The sequence below is a fragment of the Seriola aureovittata genome, chromosome 9, assembly GCF_021018895.1.
Source record: "Seriola aureovittata isolate HTS-2021-v1 ecotype China chromosome 9, ASM2101889v1, whole genome shotgun sequence".
Taxonomy (NCBI): Eukaryota; Metazoa; Chordata; class Actinopteri; order Carangiformes; family Carangidae; genus Seriola; species Seriola aureovittata.
In genome coordinates this window covers 23,913,040-23,931,236 of record NC_079372.1, presented here as the reverse complement: position 1 = coordinate 23,931,236, position 18,197 = coordinate 23,913,040, and the positions used below count along the sequence as shown (strand labels likewise).

At 43.2% G+C, this 18,197-nt stretch overlaps 1 protein-coding gene across 4 annotated transcripts in view; it reads right to left on the bottom strand.

Moving 5' to 3' along the window:
• The window catches only part of kcnd1 (potassium voltage-gated channel, Shal-related subfamily, member 1), a 92,246-nt gene that overhangs the window by 38,504 nt on the left and 35,545 nt on the right, over nucleotides 1-18,197 (bottom strand). For all 4 annotated transcript variants that reach the window (XR_008828644.1, XR_008828643.1, XR_008828645.1 and 1 more), the window contains exons 3-4: nucleotides 15,669-15,914; nucleotides 10,868-11,580 (exon numbers count right to left, since the gene is read on the bottom strand). Coding sequence is in view for 1 of the 4 variants with exons in the window: in XM_056385033.1 (XP_056241008.1) it covers nucleotides 10,868-11,580; nucleotides 15,669-15,914 (959 nt within the window). In the remaining 3 variants the exon portion in view is untranslated. The remainder of the gene's footprint in view (nucleotides 1-10,867; nucleotides 11,581-15,668; nucleotides 15,915-18,197) is intronic.

Genomic DNA, 18,197 nt, shown 5'->3' with positions numbered 1-18,197 from the left:
TGATGAAACAAGGATTTCCTAATCACACAGCAACAAGATAAATTACTTTCTTGGCGTGTTGAAGGACACTGTGAATAGTATGTGTGTGTGTGTGTGTGTGTGTGTGTGTGTGTGTGTGTGTGTGTTACTGTAAGTACATGTGTGTGTTTGACTGTGTGTTTGTGTGAGTCTCAGGGGTAAAAGTAAAGAATCAAATCCTTAATTACATTTTGCAATAAATTCCGGGTAGTGCTTGTTGAAGGGCAGAGAGAACGTGTGTGTGTGTGTGTGTGTGTGTGTGTGTGTGTGTGTGTGTGTGTGTGTGTGTGTGTGTGTGTGTGTGTGTGTGTGTCCTTTGGCTCTGTTTGACTGCTTGTGCAGTGAGGGGGTGCAGTGCCTTGCTCGTGGGCAGGAGGAAGCAGGACTTGGACAGAGAGGAGGAGGAAGTCTGAGTGCTTCTGGTTAAGAGTCACTCTGAGCTTCAAAACCGCTCTTTAGAAACCTGTGGGTGACGTTGCAGACGCTAGGTCCAATTCAAACACACAGCAGCATAATTTAACCTAAAAAAAATGATGTGGAATACAATCTCACTAAAAAAGTCTCTGTGCTTCACTAAATGAGGTGACACACCACTAGCTTCAGAAACAGGGTGTTATGCTGGTATTGAAAGACAGGACAGGCTGTTATTGGAGCTAAATGAAACAGAACAGGTTATTCTGTTTTATGTTGTCTTCTATATCTGAGACGGAGGTTAATGAGGTCGAACTATGAAGATGCTGAAATAATCAAAAAGACACTTTATTAATGTTTCTGTGTGTTTGACGAAGCAACAGAAAGACATGATTTTATATGTAAAAAGGCCAAAAAGGTCTTATACTATGATGGAGTGATTGAACGTATAATTTACTTCAATAAGTGGACTTAGCCTTTAGTTAACAACAGTATCTGTGTGTGAGCAGCAGGAGGCTGTGGCTGTAACGCAGGCTGAGTGTGTTGAGTGTTGAAACATTGTGTTTATTGCTCTGTGCATGAATAAAGATGAACATCATGACAGAGACAAAGCTCACGGACTTTAAGATAAAAGTGTAGTGTTTAATGGTCGGTTAATGAGCGCTGGCTACTGGTTCAGAAGAACAATTCTAATGATCCTCGAGAGTGTCCACCTGATGATCTTCCTCACATCATGACATCACATGGGAAGATGTTTTTATCTACAGATCTTGAGTCACTACCTTCCTGCTGAATAAATCATATTTTCTGTAGCGTGCGCTGCCATATTACCATACGCCTCAATTAGCATACCCTGATAATTAGTACAACCTGATAATTACCATATTACATAATGATTTGGGCTGTGGTAAATGTCATAGTCCTGTATTATACAAGTGTGACCTGTTACATAACACACAACCACACAGAGTGTATGTCTGGACTCACATTCCCATCATGCCTGGGGGGAAGTAAGAACACACCGGCCTTTGGACTGTGAATGAATAGTGGGGAGGTCAAAGGTCACCACAGGGTTTTGATACCTCACACATAATGACTCATAGGCACCAACAGACAGTTTTTAGGAAGACAAGCACACCTTAAACCCAGATCCAGCACAGATCTGCAGTTTTCTAGATCTGCTCTGAACACGTGGTTGACACTCATATCCACAGCAGAATATTTCAGAGTCGTTACAGTGCCGCTACCAGCACCCAATCAATCGTGAAGTATTGATCAGTTTCACACTGTGGTCCTGAGAAGCTCCGTACTGAGGGAGACGGCAGCTGCTTCCTGCTGCTATGGATCTGTGGTGGAGTTCTCACTCCATTACAGCCCAGGAGGAAAGGACAGTCACATAGATTTGCAAAACCCCAACCTGCTGATCACATGACATGATCACTCTCCCTCCATCACTGGAGGTAAGGACCTGGTTCACTTCAAGCTCGTCCACATTAAAAAGAGAGAGGAGGATTAAATCATTGGCTCATCATATCCAAGCAAAATGAAATTTCTCATTTTTGAATACTTTCACACACACACACACACACACACACACACACACACACACACACACACACGTTTAATTTATCTCCAGCTCCTCAGTGTGCAGCTCAGAGCAGTGTTCAGGAGCTTGGTGCCTTGCCCTGAAGCAAAAAGTGAACACTCAAAGTGAACTGCAGATACATCTGGACACATCTGGTCACAGATCACAGCAGTAGCAGGCTTCATTTAAACAGAGCTGCTTCACTTTAAAGTCACAGACACACTTTCTGTTGATGACTTTACTCCGGTGGACGTCCACGCGGTTTCATTCATACGTTAACTGAGGGTCCACACATGCACATTTCCTGATCCACACCCTGGTGGGTGGCAGTAATGATCCACAACCACCATAAAAATTAATAAGTAGAAGAAGAGAACATGAGGAAAGTAAAAAAAGACAATGTGCCACCGCTTAATGAGAATAGGGCCTGGACTTCAGGAGCCATGTGCCACTCTTTTCTATTGTTTCAGAGAAGAATCATAAATGTGTGTAACACCAGATCTCCTCACACAACCTCTCTCTGACATCTGCAGAGGGGTCCACATGGACCCTCACAGACATGGACAGATGACAACATCTACATCACATAGACCAAAGCTGACCTTTAAGACATGCAGAGACAGAAAGTAAGAATTGGCCTAAACTGGCCTTAAAAATTTGATTCATCAATTCTACACCAGGATCAATTCACTGATCACAGTCACTCCTTTCAGGACCAGTGTTACAAATTAAGCTTGAATGTGTCTTTTGTCCCTACCCCCCACCGTACACCTCTTTGAGGAGGATTTACTGTAGGACTGTTTCATTAGACTGAATTCGTTTTAGCTGGTGTTCCTTATTCCTTCTAGAGTGTTTATATTTTTATTGTCTTAATGACAGCGTATTCCATGCGCTGAGGAAGACCATAAGATGTGGTTGAAAAAGCTAGTATGTGGGCATTGAGTGAAGCTTCATCAAAGTAAATAATGGCAGTAAAAAACAAACTTTCACCAGCAAATTTAACAACAGGTTTTAAAGGTCACAGGCTCAGAGCCTCTCTTCTGATTGGCTCACTGATCTGTTGTTACTATAGCTCCAGAGAGAAGCCTCAGAGAGGAGATGTAAAACTACATTGAGATGGTTTTTGGTTCTTAAAACAACAAACCTATCTTCTTGTGGATCAACACTTCAAATAAAACCCTGGAAAAGTGTAAAATATGGCCTTTAAAAACTCACTATCATGGCCACTCACTGCAGTAGAAAGTCAGACTCATTTATCCTGTTCATGTGGTAGCTGAGGTCTCTGTTTTAACACGGTGTAATGAGTGAGTTTCTGAGGCGGCTGCTGATGGTCTCCAAGATAAAATCAAAGCAGTGAAGTCAGAATTCTTCTTCTTCATTAAGCAGCAGAGCCTTGTTTCTCTGAGCACTCTCTCATCTCTGCACTTCAACATTTGTCAAGTTAATCACCCACAGATGTTTGTGTACTGTGGTTCTTTAAAAAGGAATCACTTCCTCCCTTTAATATATAATATATTGACATGTACAGTAATTATAAGCACCTTTCTCTAAAGGCTCCAACATATGGAAGTGTCGTCCTCTTATTAAATCCTCTTTTATCACTTCTAACGAATCAATATGGAGGATATCATTTTCTTCTTTCGTCCTCTGCTTGTTGTTTAATCTCAGTCTGTTGCCTCTTGTGTTCAGATGCCAGCACTGAACTCTGAAGTTTTACTTTCCCTCATGGCTTTGGGGTCGGACTCTTCATCATCACCATCAACATACTGTCTGCCCCTGGCATGGGAAGACACGGCATGCCAGCTGCTGTCAATCAATCACAAGACACGTCCCCCCCCAGCTGCTGTCAATCAGACACGCCCCTCCAGCTGCTGTCGATCAAACACAGGCCCGCCTCCTCAGTAAAAACAAAAAGCAGCATGCTAATATCAACAGTTCATTCAAGGAAAACACATTATTCTTAAAGAGACCACTACATTTAATCAGAGAGAATCAAGGCTGTGTAGAACTTTGATTGGACCTTTGGATTTTGCATCATGTGTCTTTGACCCTTCTGATCGGTGATCGGTTTACTGCCTGTTTCCCTGATTTCCCATGAATCTCTTGTTTTATCAATTATAAATATTTTGAACCCTGAGCCTCATCACAGTGTTACTGTATATCACACAGTGGATGTGGGAGGGAAAAGAAGAACAGAACGGCGCTGCACTGATGTACTAGACGGATGGATCTATCGAGAAATAGTTCCAACACAGTTCAGCTTCAATTATGGCGTTCTCAGCAGATGTCTCGGGGCGTGAGGAAGACCACAGCGGCCATTTTGTGTCCCAGTCGAGACGAGGAGTCGTCTCCAGACAGGAAATGGAGGAGGTAAACTGTGAAGCTTCACAGCATCAAATTATCTCCGCCTATCTGTAACTGTATTTACCCCTTCTCTCTTCTTGCCTTGTCCCCCCCCCCGCCTCTCTATTAAAACATTAACAGTGTGTGCCATGCGTTGCGATGGTCTATAATTCCATCCAGGCCGTTTTATAAGGCCGCCTGCTGCTCTCGCTCTCAGGCTCACATATATCCTGTTCCTCAGAGGAAATGGCTGCTTCCCTTCTCGTTCTTATAAATAATGTTGATGCTAAAGTGCTCTGCAGCAGAACAAACTGTATACAGACAAGACCAAGCTGTTCTTATATACCCCTGTGTTTCATGTCAAACTGAAGAGAAAGACCGAAGCATCAAGTTTAGATTGACTTTTGAAAACCGTCTTTATCCTTGGAAGTCTTCTTTTTTTTTGGTAAGTGTGTGCGACAGCCAACGATGGAAGAAGCATTGTCGATATTCTTACTGAATGTGAGATAGAGGGCCACAGAGGATCCTGGTCCCAGCTGGGGCCAGTACAAGCCAGGTCGTGGCCCAAGACTGCTCGGTTTCTGCAGAGGGCGCTGCTGCTGCTCAGTAAAACGTAAGTATTCTCACTTTAATGCACAGAGATATGAGTCTTGAGCTGAATATAATTTAAATAAAAAACTTTAAGCCTAGTTTTAATGACATTTGATGTCATCTGTCATCAGTCATCTTCTTCCTAAAGTTGTAGCAGACTGGACACATTAGCTGTGTCCCAATTCAGAGGCTGCATCTGAAGACTGATTGCGTCACAGCGGTGCGGCTAGACTGTCCCATTTCAAAGGCTCCTTCAAATCCTTCTTTTCCAGGACAACGAAGGCTCCAACAGGTGGATCCTTCGTGGCCCAACCTATCCAAGATTCATTGTGCACCAGTGATGAAAATAATATGGCAGCAAACAACACTGACAGAGAGCCTGTAAGTATTGTGTTTTCAGCTCCGATAAACAGCTAACAGTACAACTGTTAAAACCAAGGGCCTTAAAACTTCCTTTTTGTGAAAAAAAGTTACGTGTTGTCAAGTTTGCTAGGCAACAGGAGTCATGCTTTGTGACGCTGTAACGGTAAGGGCTGGAACAGCTGGTGATGCAAAGTGAAAATCCTCTGTAGACCAGACCATCTCATTTCGGTTCAGCCTTCGCGGTGTACGACGGCTATGAAGGGCCACACCTTCGTAGACCGCATCCTCCGAAGGATGCAGGACAAAGCTAGCCACAGTGCCCCCGTCAATATCTGGTCCTAACTGGAGGAGAAAATCCACTTCTGTGAAAAATGAGCCACAGGTCGTCTGTGCAGCAGGTTGTCACGACATTACATTTTGTTTCTAGGCAACATCTAGTGGCCGTAGTAATTATGACAGGAGCAAAGGAAGAAGTCTGGTGACGTAGTATAAAGAGAGGCCACGCCAGGAGGAGCTTGTGGTGGATGGATGAATATGTCACAGGAGAGCGGTGTTTGATTGCCATGTGAAACCAGCAGCAGTTTATGTTGCTTCTTTTATCCAGAACCGTTCCACAACCATAACCACATGTTTGTAACACTGTAACCATGACAACCAAGGTCCGGAACGCCTGCCATAAGGGGCGCTATTTCAGGAGACACTCCTATGGGTTGTATCAGAGGGTTGGACAAAACAACCTGTGCGGTCGTTCAGCTTGGAGGAACTTGGTACAACAAGTCGCCCAAATTGCTACGAAACACCCAAAATCAAACCAGAATCAAAGCAGTTTCCTGCAGTTTTTCTGTTAAAAACTGCAGTGACCAGTTGTTTTAGGAAAAGACTGAACGTTGTGCTTGAGTCAACTATAAATCCACCTTTACTACCTCCGGAAGAGTAGCTTGTAGATTCACTCTCTTCATGAAAGTACCCTCTCCTGACCTCCAGGCAGTAACTTGGTGGGTTGGTATTTTACACATCAGTAGGTAAAGGCTGCTGCTGGCCTCGGGTTTGACCATTTTTAGATCTGTTTTGTAACTTGTTTTAATGTTTTCCACAGTGTTTTGTTGGTGTAATTCTTTTATTTATTGTGTTGCTCTCTGCACTGCAGGGTCCTCATTATACGCATTGTATTAAACATCCTGTGCTGGTTTATCTGTTGTACCCACTCTGTTTTCCAGCTGTCCATTAAAAGAAAATCCATGTGAGATAATTTCAGCTCATCAATGAAGGAATGAAAGATTTCCCCTGTGACATGAACTATTAATTGTTGAGCTGAGAGGTTTCTGTTATCAGAGCACCTGGAGGAAGATGAGGATTATCTGGAGTCCAGACACAAACCGTTTGCGTGTTTCCTGGCAGCGGCTCTGAACCAGCTCCAGCAGATTATGTTTCCCCTCACATATATTGCTCCTTGAGATGCTGCAATAGGTTTATGATTTCACTTCCAGTTTATTTGCACAGTGATAAAACACAGGAGCAAAGCAATAAAAGCAGCATGATGAAAAACAATGATAACCAAACTGAACAAAGAGAAACAAATGAGCAGAGAGGACGGCAGAGTGAGGAGAGGAGCTGGGGGGAGGAGGAGGTGGGAGAAGAAAATACAAAGGAGCAGAGAGATGAAGAGGAGGATGAAGGGGAGGAAGATGAGTGGAGAGGAGGTAAAATGTGTTTTATACTAAATTTGAACATTTCTGAAAGTTGATTATGAATCTGTTAAATCTTTTTAAACATCACAGGACACTGAATTGAAGTGTGCATGCATCAACTCGTGTGCAGCCTGTTGCAGTGGCTCCTGCTTAACTTTCTATTACTAAAAGTGTTGCACATTTACAGCGACGACTCATAATGTTCAGCACGTTGCAGGATACAAGACGACAGACAGGAAGTGCTGCATCAGACGGACCGACTTCCTACATGGACAACACACATGGCGCTCTCTCGCAGCGCCAGTGATGTCAATGTTAACAACGTTAATCCTCAGACAGTAAACAGTAACGTGACTGACGTGAAATAGAAAATATCTGTGGCTCGAAATTGAAATGTAAAATGTGCCGTGCTGCGTTTTTAACCAGCTGATGTTATAAAACATCAACTTTAAGTCACCACCAGATGGCGTCTCTCACAGAGCAGCTTCGAAGACAAAGACTGTGATGTCATGTGAACGAACAACTAAATTCATATATTCACTTAGTGAATCAGAGATTAGCTGCTCCCCAAGAGCACGTAGATTTTTTTTTTTTACAAAGTTACCAAGTGAAAAAAAGAGATGAAGAGAGGAGACAGAGGACAGGGACAGAATGGAGCATGAAGATGAGACGGAGAAGAGGGAGTCCAAAACAAAGACTAAAGACACTGATGGAGCTCAGAGAGTCGAACACTAAGAGGAGAAAGAGAAAGAGAAGACAAATTACACAGATATCAAGTTCAGAGAATCTGTTAAAATGGAGGTCAGACCTCACCAAGTATTCACTTCTGAATTTCTTCTTCCTAATTTCACAGGTTTGATACTGCGCTAAACTTCAGTATAATCTGAGACTGTTCACACTAAAATTTAATTGATCTATTTTAAAAACATCCAGATTTAAGACACTTTCATTTACAGTGCGTCTCTAGCTCTGGTCCTCCTCCAGTCAACACAGAGATGATGATACACCGGAAGCTGCTTGGTCACTTATGAACACACCAGAAGAAGAAGAACCTTCTAACAACTGTCAATAAACTAAGACGAACATGAGTCGACTGTATTTATCAGAAGGACAGACAGACACCATGGATGTCATAACTCAAACAGTGAGTGGGTTTTTAATGTTATCTGTCATGAGTGCTTCTGGGATACATTAACACTCTGCTTTTTGAGATCAGATCTGCCCAAGATGACTCAAAGTAAATGGGGTCTAGATGACAGCTTCACCAACCTCCAAACCCTGGAGACCCCCCCCCGAATGAAACGCTGACTCAACATGCCAGAGTTACACTGCGATCGAAACTGTAGAGACGCTGTAGTAGCCTCAGCTCTCAGTTTACTGGTCGATGTTCCCAGATAAAATTAATTTTATCTGCGGCAGATGCTGGGCCCATCCCAGTCACTGTGGAGGGAATCACCCTGGTAATGACTGAAACATCAGCGGTGTGTCAGCACACTAGAAAGGGAAGGTGATCTCCTCTGGTACAGCCCCACATTTTGTTGACCCATAAGCCCCACCCTCCATCCTCTGAGGAGTGTTGCAACATAACCACATCACACTGTCAGAGCTCAACAGTCATCTGCTACAGGGATTCTCACTTGGGCTAAAACAAATGATTCTGTCTTTTGTCTCAGGAGGATGGTCTCCTCGGAGGTCAGGGTCACGAGCTCCAACAACTGGAAGGAGCTCAGAATAGAGGTACTGCTCATTCACATCTGTAGTCAGTGGAGTTGGTTTGGGCCTCTGATCAGGATGCTTCCCTGATGCCCAGAACACACTGGAGGGAGTCTATGTCTTATCTGGTCTGCAGACACCTCCGAGGATCAGGAGGAGATGATCTTGGCCACCGTGCTGCCGCCACATCCCGGATAAGCCTCGTGAAGTGATGTCTTTTACCACATGATATATCTTTGACCCAAACTAAACACCTGAGCAGGTAAAACAGACCTAAACCTGAACTCTGAACTGGATAGGATGAACATGAAGGAGTTGTCCCACAAGTTTAGATATTTCTGCTTCTCTTTATGTGCCACATCTGGATCTGTGTGAGCAAGAGCTAAATCAATGACATCAATATTTTGCTGGAACACATCTGATCAGAGAGACGACAGACAGACTCAGATTGGATGTTATTTTATTTGGTGATTTAACGCTGCTCGTTCTAGTGTGATCTACGAGTACCGACAGGTTGATAACAGGAGAGGAAGGGGGGGGTACCTCCTAGAAGGAAACAGAGTAACAGAGAGCAGAAAGAGGTGAGGAGGAGGAGGATGGGGGAGGAGAGGGGAAGTAAAAGCCTGGGTTCTGTTTTGCTGCCTGAAGAATCCATTTAGAGGCCGGCCTCTCCCTGCTGATAACTAATGGACCTGAAGACTGAGAGGAGAGTAGAGGAGAGGAGAGGCGAGGATGATTTTCAGAATAAAAGCCCTCAGTTTTCAGAGCCCAAAGTTGCACCAACAATCCCAAACTGATTTAATTTGTTTGGACACCAGCCTGGTACCTGCAGACAGCTAGTTAGCGTTAGCTCCTGTACCCAGCAGGTAGGAACAGGCTGAACAAAGACGAGGCTCAGACACCAAAAACACACCTGAGAGCACAGAGTAGTGAGCAGACAAAGAAACTGTTCGATACATGAAGAGTCACAGCAGGTGATCAGCTGAGGTACAGTTTACAAGACTGTTGTGACTCACAGCAGCAAATGTAGCAGCTATTATCTACATTATTATTTGTTTCTTAATCCTTTTCTGCTCATTTTAATAACTCACTTTTCATGATGGAGACTTTTTATACATAGCGCAAAAGCACACATTCAAATTCAAGATTTAGACTGGCAGTGTGTATGACGTCATCTCTACAGCTCTTGGTTTCTTTGTAATAAGTCAGTGTGAACACAAAACAGACCACAAATAACACACAACAGTGGCATGGTGTTATTAACTCTTTTAGTGTGGACCAAGTGAACCAAACTACTGCTGAAACTCTGAGTTTAGATCTGCAGCCTTGAGCTGAATATGAACAATTTATTTCTACAGAAACCTTCTTTCTTCATTCAATAAAACAAACCGACCTTCCACCTGCACCAGAATCTCACAGCTCCAGTTCAACACTGTTAGAGTCATTCACACACTCCCATTCACACCTTCTCAACTCACACATTCTCCCTCCATTCACAGACAGGTAGGAGTGTAGAGTCATATAGAGAGGAGAGGCTCTGTGTGTGTGTGTGTGTGTGTGTGTGTGCGTGCGTGCGTGCGTGCGTGCACTAAAAAGCAGTATGATGGTTTGGTCAGAGCTTATGGCAGATTCCTGACTCACTCTCTATTTCTGATGTTTCCAAAGGCTCTTTGAACAACAGATAATGGATCAGTGCTGGAGAGCTGCAGGGTGAAGACACCATCATCATCATCCTCACACACACACATGCAGAAACACACACACAGAAACTCTCCCATCCACATGGCAGCAGTGAGTGTGTATGTGGGCGGCAGCAGGGTGAAGATACACCACCGTGCTCGAGAAGCAACGTGTGGGAGGCACGCGCGCACGCGCACACACACACACACACACACACACACAAGTAGAGTTTTGGTTTTTCACACTTCATTTCTTTTCATGCTGGAAACATTAAAACTCTCCTCCGTAACCAATAATAACGACACATCCGAGTCCCGACACGACGCAGGACGATTACAGCACAGAACACACACTCGCGTTGCCATGGTGATGGTATTAACAGTGGTGTGTTCATCAGTAGCAAAAATAAAATCTGTTTAATGTCATATATCACAGCAGTCAGCAAACACCCAACATTAAACTGATATTAACTCACCCGAGCGTTGTCATGGTGACGATGGTGTACCAGAAGGAGGCCGGGATGGAGGTGAAGGTGGAGCCCTTGGTGCCCTTCTCGGCGTAGAACATGACAGTGGCGAAGATGATGATGGCCATGGTGAGGGAGAAGAGCAGGAAGCCGAGCTCGGAGGCGCAGCTCTTCAGCGTGTAGCCCAAAATCCTCAAACCCTGCGAGTGACGAGAGAACTTGAAGATCCGGAAGACACGGAAAACCCGAAGGGTGACGAAGGCACCGCTCACGTCCTCGTTCTCGGGCATCACCAGGCCGATGTAGTACGGCATGATGGCCACCACGTCAATCACTGACATCACAGAGCGCATGAACTTGCAGCGGCTGGGAGCGGCGAACAGACGCATCAGGTACTCGAAGGTAAAGATGAGCACGCAGGCCGTGTCCATGCAGAAGAACGCCAGCTGGTACTTCTCCCCGCAGGGGAGGTCTTTGACACTGCCCTTGGGGGGCCGGCAGGGGACCGTCTCCACCACGTTGGCGATGACGGAGACAGCAATGAAGAAGCCAGTGACGTAGTAGAAGACCAAGGCCATGGTGGAGGTGTGGGGGTTCTCGAATGCTCGCCACAGACGCTCCCTGGAGGTGCTGTGCGGAGGGAGGGGGGCGTCCATCGCCTCGTTGGCCTCTGTGTCCTCCGCCAGACGCTCCTGGTTTTCCTTTTTCCTATCTCGGTATTCCTTCACAGAGAGAGGGGAGGGAGGGAGAGGAGGATAAGATTAGCATCAGGTTAGCAACAGCTGGTGTTCACTGATAAATCACAGACTGACGGTGCTCAGAGGGAAAAAGGTGCTAAGGACTAGCTTGTGCAGGAGAGTAAAGAAGGTCACCATGGGTCCACTGTTAAGTCTGGTGGGTAAGTAGTTAGCTCACTGTTAAGTGGAGAGCAGGGTTAACTGCCATCCTGCAGGGGAACATTTAGGCCTCACCTCTGGTCTTGAGTTGTGGTAACTTATCAATGTTCAACATCTGGAATTTTTAGCCCTGAACTTCTAGTAGCTGGTGTTTCTTCCAGCAGTGAAGTAGCACAAGAAATGCTTCATTTCTATATTTACTTTAATATTAATACAATATATATATATATATATATATATATATAAAACACATTATATCCATACAGAAGTTTGTGGACTGACAGATGTGTCGATTCCTGTATTCATGCTGTTGAAGTTACAATATTTAGATGAAATGCTGCTTTGTATTAAACATACAGACACATAGATTGCTGCTAGTCCTGTTAATTGCAGCCACTGGCTTGTTGACACGTCTCTGATTAACATGAACAGTTTTTCTCTTGACAGTTTCTAATTATGGTCTGAACTATCTGACATGAGCAGTATGTGTATCACTACATTATGTTAGCTCCTTGCCCTGTTAGCTCGTGTTAGTTAGCGTGTGAAGGTCAGCTGCTTTTCCTGTCGGCTGTTAACAAGAAAGCGTCGACATTGTTGCCAAATTACCAAACTAGTCTCACCACAAACAGACAGAGCTCTGAAGCTGTCAATACCACTTCTAAGACCCACATCATTTTGTGCTGCCTCATTTCAATGGATGGTTTCCCATTCTGCTGTTAGCTCTTAACAAGACTCTGAGTTTGGGAGTAAATTAAACTTTAGCCATTGACCAACACAGACTAATAAACTGTGGAAATGTCCAAGAATGGAATAATGTCTTCCCTTGTTGACACAATCACCAGATTACCCATGGGGCGACCGTTTGTGATTTTTTTCTTCGATTTTTTGATTTGCCATTAACCCTGGTTCAATAAGGTGAGCTGTTTGCTAACCATTAACAAGAGGGTGACAGGGATCAATTTAAGCCGCAGTGGCTGAAAAACTGGTCTGTCAGGAAATTAAATGTTTTCATAAAGAAAATTTTGCTTGAAATCCTAGACAACGAGTCCGGACAAAATGATGGTAAAAAGAAGCAGAAAAACAATAAGATCTGTGAAATTACTAGAGGGATAAAAATAAAAAAATCACATGGACTGAGTTTCTTGTGGGAAAGTGTGGGGGAAGTGTCGAGTGAGTAAAAAAAGAAATCCAGAAATTAGAATCAACATGATGGCGTCTGCCAGATCTGAGGAAATAAAGAACAGTTACTCATTCATGAGCCTGTGGATGGGTCAGGTATTAAAACCAGGCGATAAAGATATAAAAGCCTCCAAAGACAAGGCCAGTGTTAAAAAGACAAAGAGCTCTGCAGGTGATTTGTTGCTCAGAGACTGAGGAGGGAACAAAGGACTTGCTTATGACTCTAAAGAAAACACAGGGTTCGCAGCCAAGATCAGCAGCAATAAAGAAGCAGATGAGTTCAGCTGCTGCTGCTGTTTCAGGAGGATCCTCAGTAAGGTCTTAATGAGACACAGTCTGATGATGGAGTCTGAGAGTGGTGTTGGTTACTAATCCCCTCACATCCATCAGCGGTTATACACGTTAGTCATTTGGCTGATGATGCTTGTCCCCAGAGAGACTTAATGAGCAGCATCACCAACAACCATTAGGAGCAAATCAAAGGTCAAAGGTCACAGCACCCACATAAGTACACTACAAATGATGCAACACATCTGAAATAGACTTGCATTGTGCCTGTGTGAGGTTCAGAATCTGGACTCTGGTGTACAACAGATTTAGAGTAATGAAAAGAAGATTTATTTTAATATTCTTGCAGTTGTTTCACAATAAAGAAAATTGCCAGAATTGCTGCCAGAAATTTGACAGGAATGAAGCAAAGAGAGACTTTTACTGTGAGGAATTTTGCACAGGCACAACACACGCCAAGTCAAAACCTGTGCACTTCTTTGTGTAGTATTTTGTTCTCACTACTCAGCTGGTGAGCAGCAGACCAAGCTCTCACAGCACGATAGGAGTCTGTGCTCTGGGTTCAGTCAGTCTTGATGAGGTGATGAGAGGAGGGTGAGGGTGAGTTCATTATGCAACTACACATACATTCTTAAAAAATAGTGGAAAAATAAGTGAAGCCAAACTTAACACTCATCTCATCAATAAGCATCTAAATTTACTTCCAGTTTGAAATCCACAGACTGTGGATCTGAGGTGTCGAGAATAAAGAGGAATAAACTGTTAAACTCAGAGGATTTGGGACAAAATAAAAAGGTAAATAGTGTAATCACTGAGAACAGACACAAACGAGAGGGAGTCCCCTGGACAAACAATAGACATCAGTGATTGGCTGTTTCTTGTTTCTGTCTGGCTGCTGATTGGTCGACGGAACGTGCTGCTGCAACCCCTCTCCCCCAACCCTGCCCCCTTTCCTCTGCCTGCTGCCTGCCGGGTTGGTCTGCTTTCCTGGTTTAGAAACCAATGAGTGGAGTTTGGGAGGGACATTAAGAAATGACCTACACCTGAGCAGCTCGAGCCTCAGTTTACTCCACTGGCTCCCACGCCTTCATCCTCATCCACACACTGTATTCTGTCACCATCTGCCCCTCTGAGTGACTTCATGTGAACTCTGCTTCCTGTTACACTTTGTAACCACTTACCTGGTTTCACCTCCTACCTATTACCTGCCCTGTCACATTTAGTTTCACCTGTTCCTCATTACCTTTGCCTCCTTTGTATAGCTCAGTGTCTGTGTTCCCCTCATCTTCTTGTTTGCCCTTTAGTTGATGTCTCAGTATTTTCTACTGTTTGGTCTCCTGTTTCGTTGGATCTCTGTGTTTTAGACTGTGAATTATTTCAGTTCCTCAGATTTGTTTTGTACTTGCTTTGACCCTTTTCTGGTCTTAGTCTCCTTACTTGTTGGCTTTCTTTGGATCTGTGCATTTTTAAAATCTTTACTCTCTACCTGCCTTTAAACTCTGGACACTCTGTTACATAAAGTAACTGCTATCTATCTATCTGCCCACCTGTCTGTCTGTCCATCCTGTTTCCTTGTAAATGTGACACATTCATTACTGACCTACAGTATCTGACAAAATAATAATATTTGTTCTACCTCAAGTTTACAATAAATGTAATTTGTTTAAACATTATTCATGAGTCATTTCCTTCTGGGCCGGTTCATGAAGAAGCAGCAGAAGCAAAATGAATCAACCACCTGTTTGATTTAGTGCAAATTCTGTTGCACAATTGCAACAAAATATAGCAAACTGCTCTCTGCATGGGGTGATGCATAGTTTGACTAAATAGAAAATAGTCTAAAGTTGGAAACATTGCTAATTTAGATCAGGAAGTAACTGATCAAAGTCAACAATCTGACCAAACATCTGATGGCCACTTTTGATACGAGACACTTTTCACTGTTCAGATCTGTGGGAACATTTTGATCGGTGCTGATGAAGATCTGATCCAGCTCCAGTGTTTATAGATACTGTACGTCTGCACTCTGTTGTCAGTTGAATCTACACATCGTCAGTATCTACTGTATGTGCATCAGACATTGAACTGCTCATGATGCTTTGTCAGGACAAACACTGTCAGTTCCTGCTACTGCATTTTTAATGGCAGCTACAACAGAATTTATTTTAAAGGTGTTTTATAATTCTTTGTAAAAATAATCGAGAAGACATGATGTAAAATGTGAGCCCATATTTACGCCACAATAAAAGTTGTATATTTTCTTCATATGTTGCAGGCAGACTCAGCACAGATCAGTCAGACCAGTCAATACAGGCAACGAACTCTTCTAACATTCACTGAACACCATCATCACAACACAACAGGGACAAATATTTCCTTAATGTTGCTAAAAACAAGAGATGTGAGCTACAGACATTCAAACAGATACTGTCACAGAACAGGTTTACCTCCATGCAGCAGTCTCCGATGATCTCTGGCACGATGCCGTAGAAGGCCAGCTCCTCGTCGAAGGCCTGGATGCACTCGTTTCTCGGGTAGTGGAGCTTCCCGGTGCGGTAAAAGTTCAGAATGTGTCGGAACATTTCAGGGTCCCTGTCAAAGAAGTACTCCTGCGTGTCCTCATTGTAGAAAAACTCCTTCTCTGAGGAACCCAGCAGCGTGTCGGGGTAACGGTCAAGAGTGTTCTTCCACGTCTGGACAAGTGGAACAGAGAGGAATCAAAAACACGTTTCTGATCTAGCAGCGACAGAACCATCATGGACATCCACCAGAGAAGATGATATTTAACTCTCCCCTTAAAGACTGTTGGCTGAATTCACAACAACAAGCCATTAAAGGGCAACAGCTACAGATATAAAAGACGCAATAGAGATGATCCCACTGTTTTTGTTTTAGTCACAATTTTGTAAATGAAACTTTTTTGATAGAAATAGAACAGATGGAAACTTTTCACACACAATAACACAAACACAAGTTCCATTTGAAGGATTACTGGATGTTGGGAGTGTTGAGCTGTCATCAGCTGATGCTAACAGTGACGTAGCGCCTGTTTTATGCCTCATGTCATTGTTTTATAGTCTATTTTAAAGCATTATTGTATGTTTCTGTTTTTTCTCCTAGACCTTCCAGCTGCTGCGTGTTTGTTTTTAAAAATCAGGACAAAGTCACAGACCTGACAGGAACGTTTTCTTTGTGCTGCCACCACAGCAGAAAGTGTAGAAGAAAGCCACCAAATCTATTTTTGTTCTACAGCCATTTTGTTATTATTTCTGCCCAGATGCACATCAGTGCGCTGATTAGACGCACACTGTTTACAACCCGCAGCTGCTGAAGCTGGAGCATCATGACCCTCTGAATGTAGTTCTGGATCTAACAGTCAGACGTCAGTTGATCAGAGACTAACACATTCTGCTTTATTAAAAAAGGCAACAGTACAAGACTGTCTCAATAACAACGTCAAGAGTCAACTACAAGTCCCAGAGAGCATTGCTGTGAGAGACAGCCAATCAGAGAGCTTCAGATTCTGTTGCAGGGCAGCTAAAGCAAAGATACTCTACAACACAGGATGATGCCTTACAAGAAGGGTCAATGGTAATAATTGGTATACATTTCCTGTATCCTAAGTGGGCGTGGTCATGACTGCTTGTTCATGTCAAAGCATAACAACAATACAACACTAGATACAGTATGAATTTACGCCTGATCTTGGTGCTCGTTTTTACCTGTTTCTCTTCTATCTGATCAACTCAGTACAAGATCATATCAGTTTAATAATATTCTGAATTGAACTGAATGGCAGAATGTTTGGAAGATTGATTGGCTTGTGAAAAATGGATCCAGTATTTTTTTGGGGCGAAAGAATCAGTCATAATCTGTGATCATGTTCACTTCTCCCACTGGAGTGAACAGACTCAGACCTGCTGCTGGTCTCCTAAAGGAGCAGGGTGGTGGAGAAAGCCATTTATTTAGAAGTCTCGTCACACTTCACACTGAATGATAAAAGTCTGCAAGGAACAAGCACTAAATCTGTGCATGAAATCTCCCTGTACATGTGAGAGAGTGTTTATCAAATCTGTACGTCTTGTCTCTGCTGAGCTCTGTTACATAAAGTAATCAACATCTATTTGCAAAACCCTGCAGCTTTAATTTAGGATTATCTGTTGTGAAAAAATTAAACAGCTAAGAAACAAAGAGGCAGACAAACATCACAGATGAGATTCGGGTTGTTAAATATGTTGAATATAGCAGAGGTGAAGAAAAAACTCTTCAACCTTAAAAATCACGGTGAATTGCAAAAAGAGACGTGGACACAGAATCACCTCACCGTCAGAGATAATGAGACATTATTAGACAGACGTCGCCTGTCATGATTTTTTTATATTGTTGCACTTCAACATGAACCAGCTCAGTTCATCTAATGCAAATGAAACATTAAAGCCACTAAAATCTAAAAGCTTTAAATTCATGCAGAATGATTGCAAATGAGGTCCATTAACAGATCCTCAGTATCTGCGCTGCATATACAACATGAAAGACATCAAAGGCAGGGGGTCGATGTTAATTTAACACAACTATGTTTCACCCTGAAAGATGACGTTCTTGTTCTCGGAGTAAAAGGAGGAGCCTTCAGCTGCTCATTATAAATGAAGCTGAGCGGCTGTTCCAACAGTGAACATGTTGAACCACAGCTGACAATCAGTTATCCATGTTAATATCGTTCACAATAATGTTGAAGCGTTCCGGACACTTGTCGACCTCTGAGAGGTGGTTTCAAATCTACACACACTCACAAAGACAGACTTTGACGTCTAAATTCATCAGATGCAGAAAGCAGTTTAGGTCTTGACTATCTTAATCCAGACTGTGGTACAATGAATTCTGGGTAAATAAAGACTTAAAGACCAACAGCTGAGCTCCATTTACGCCAGCAGAAAATGTTTGTCTTTAGGAAGAATTCAACAGTTACAAGGACGTTT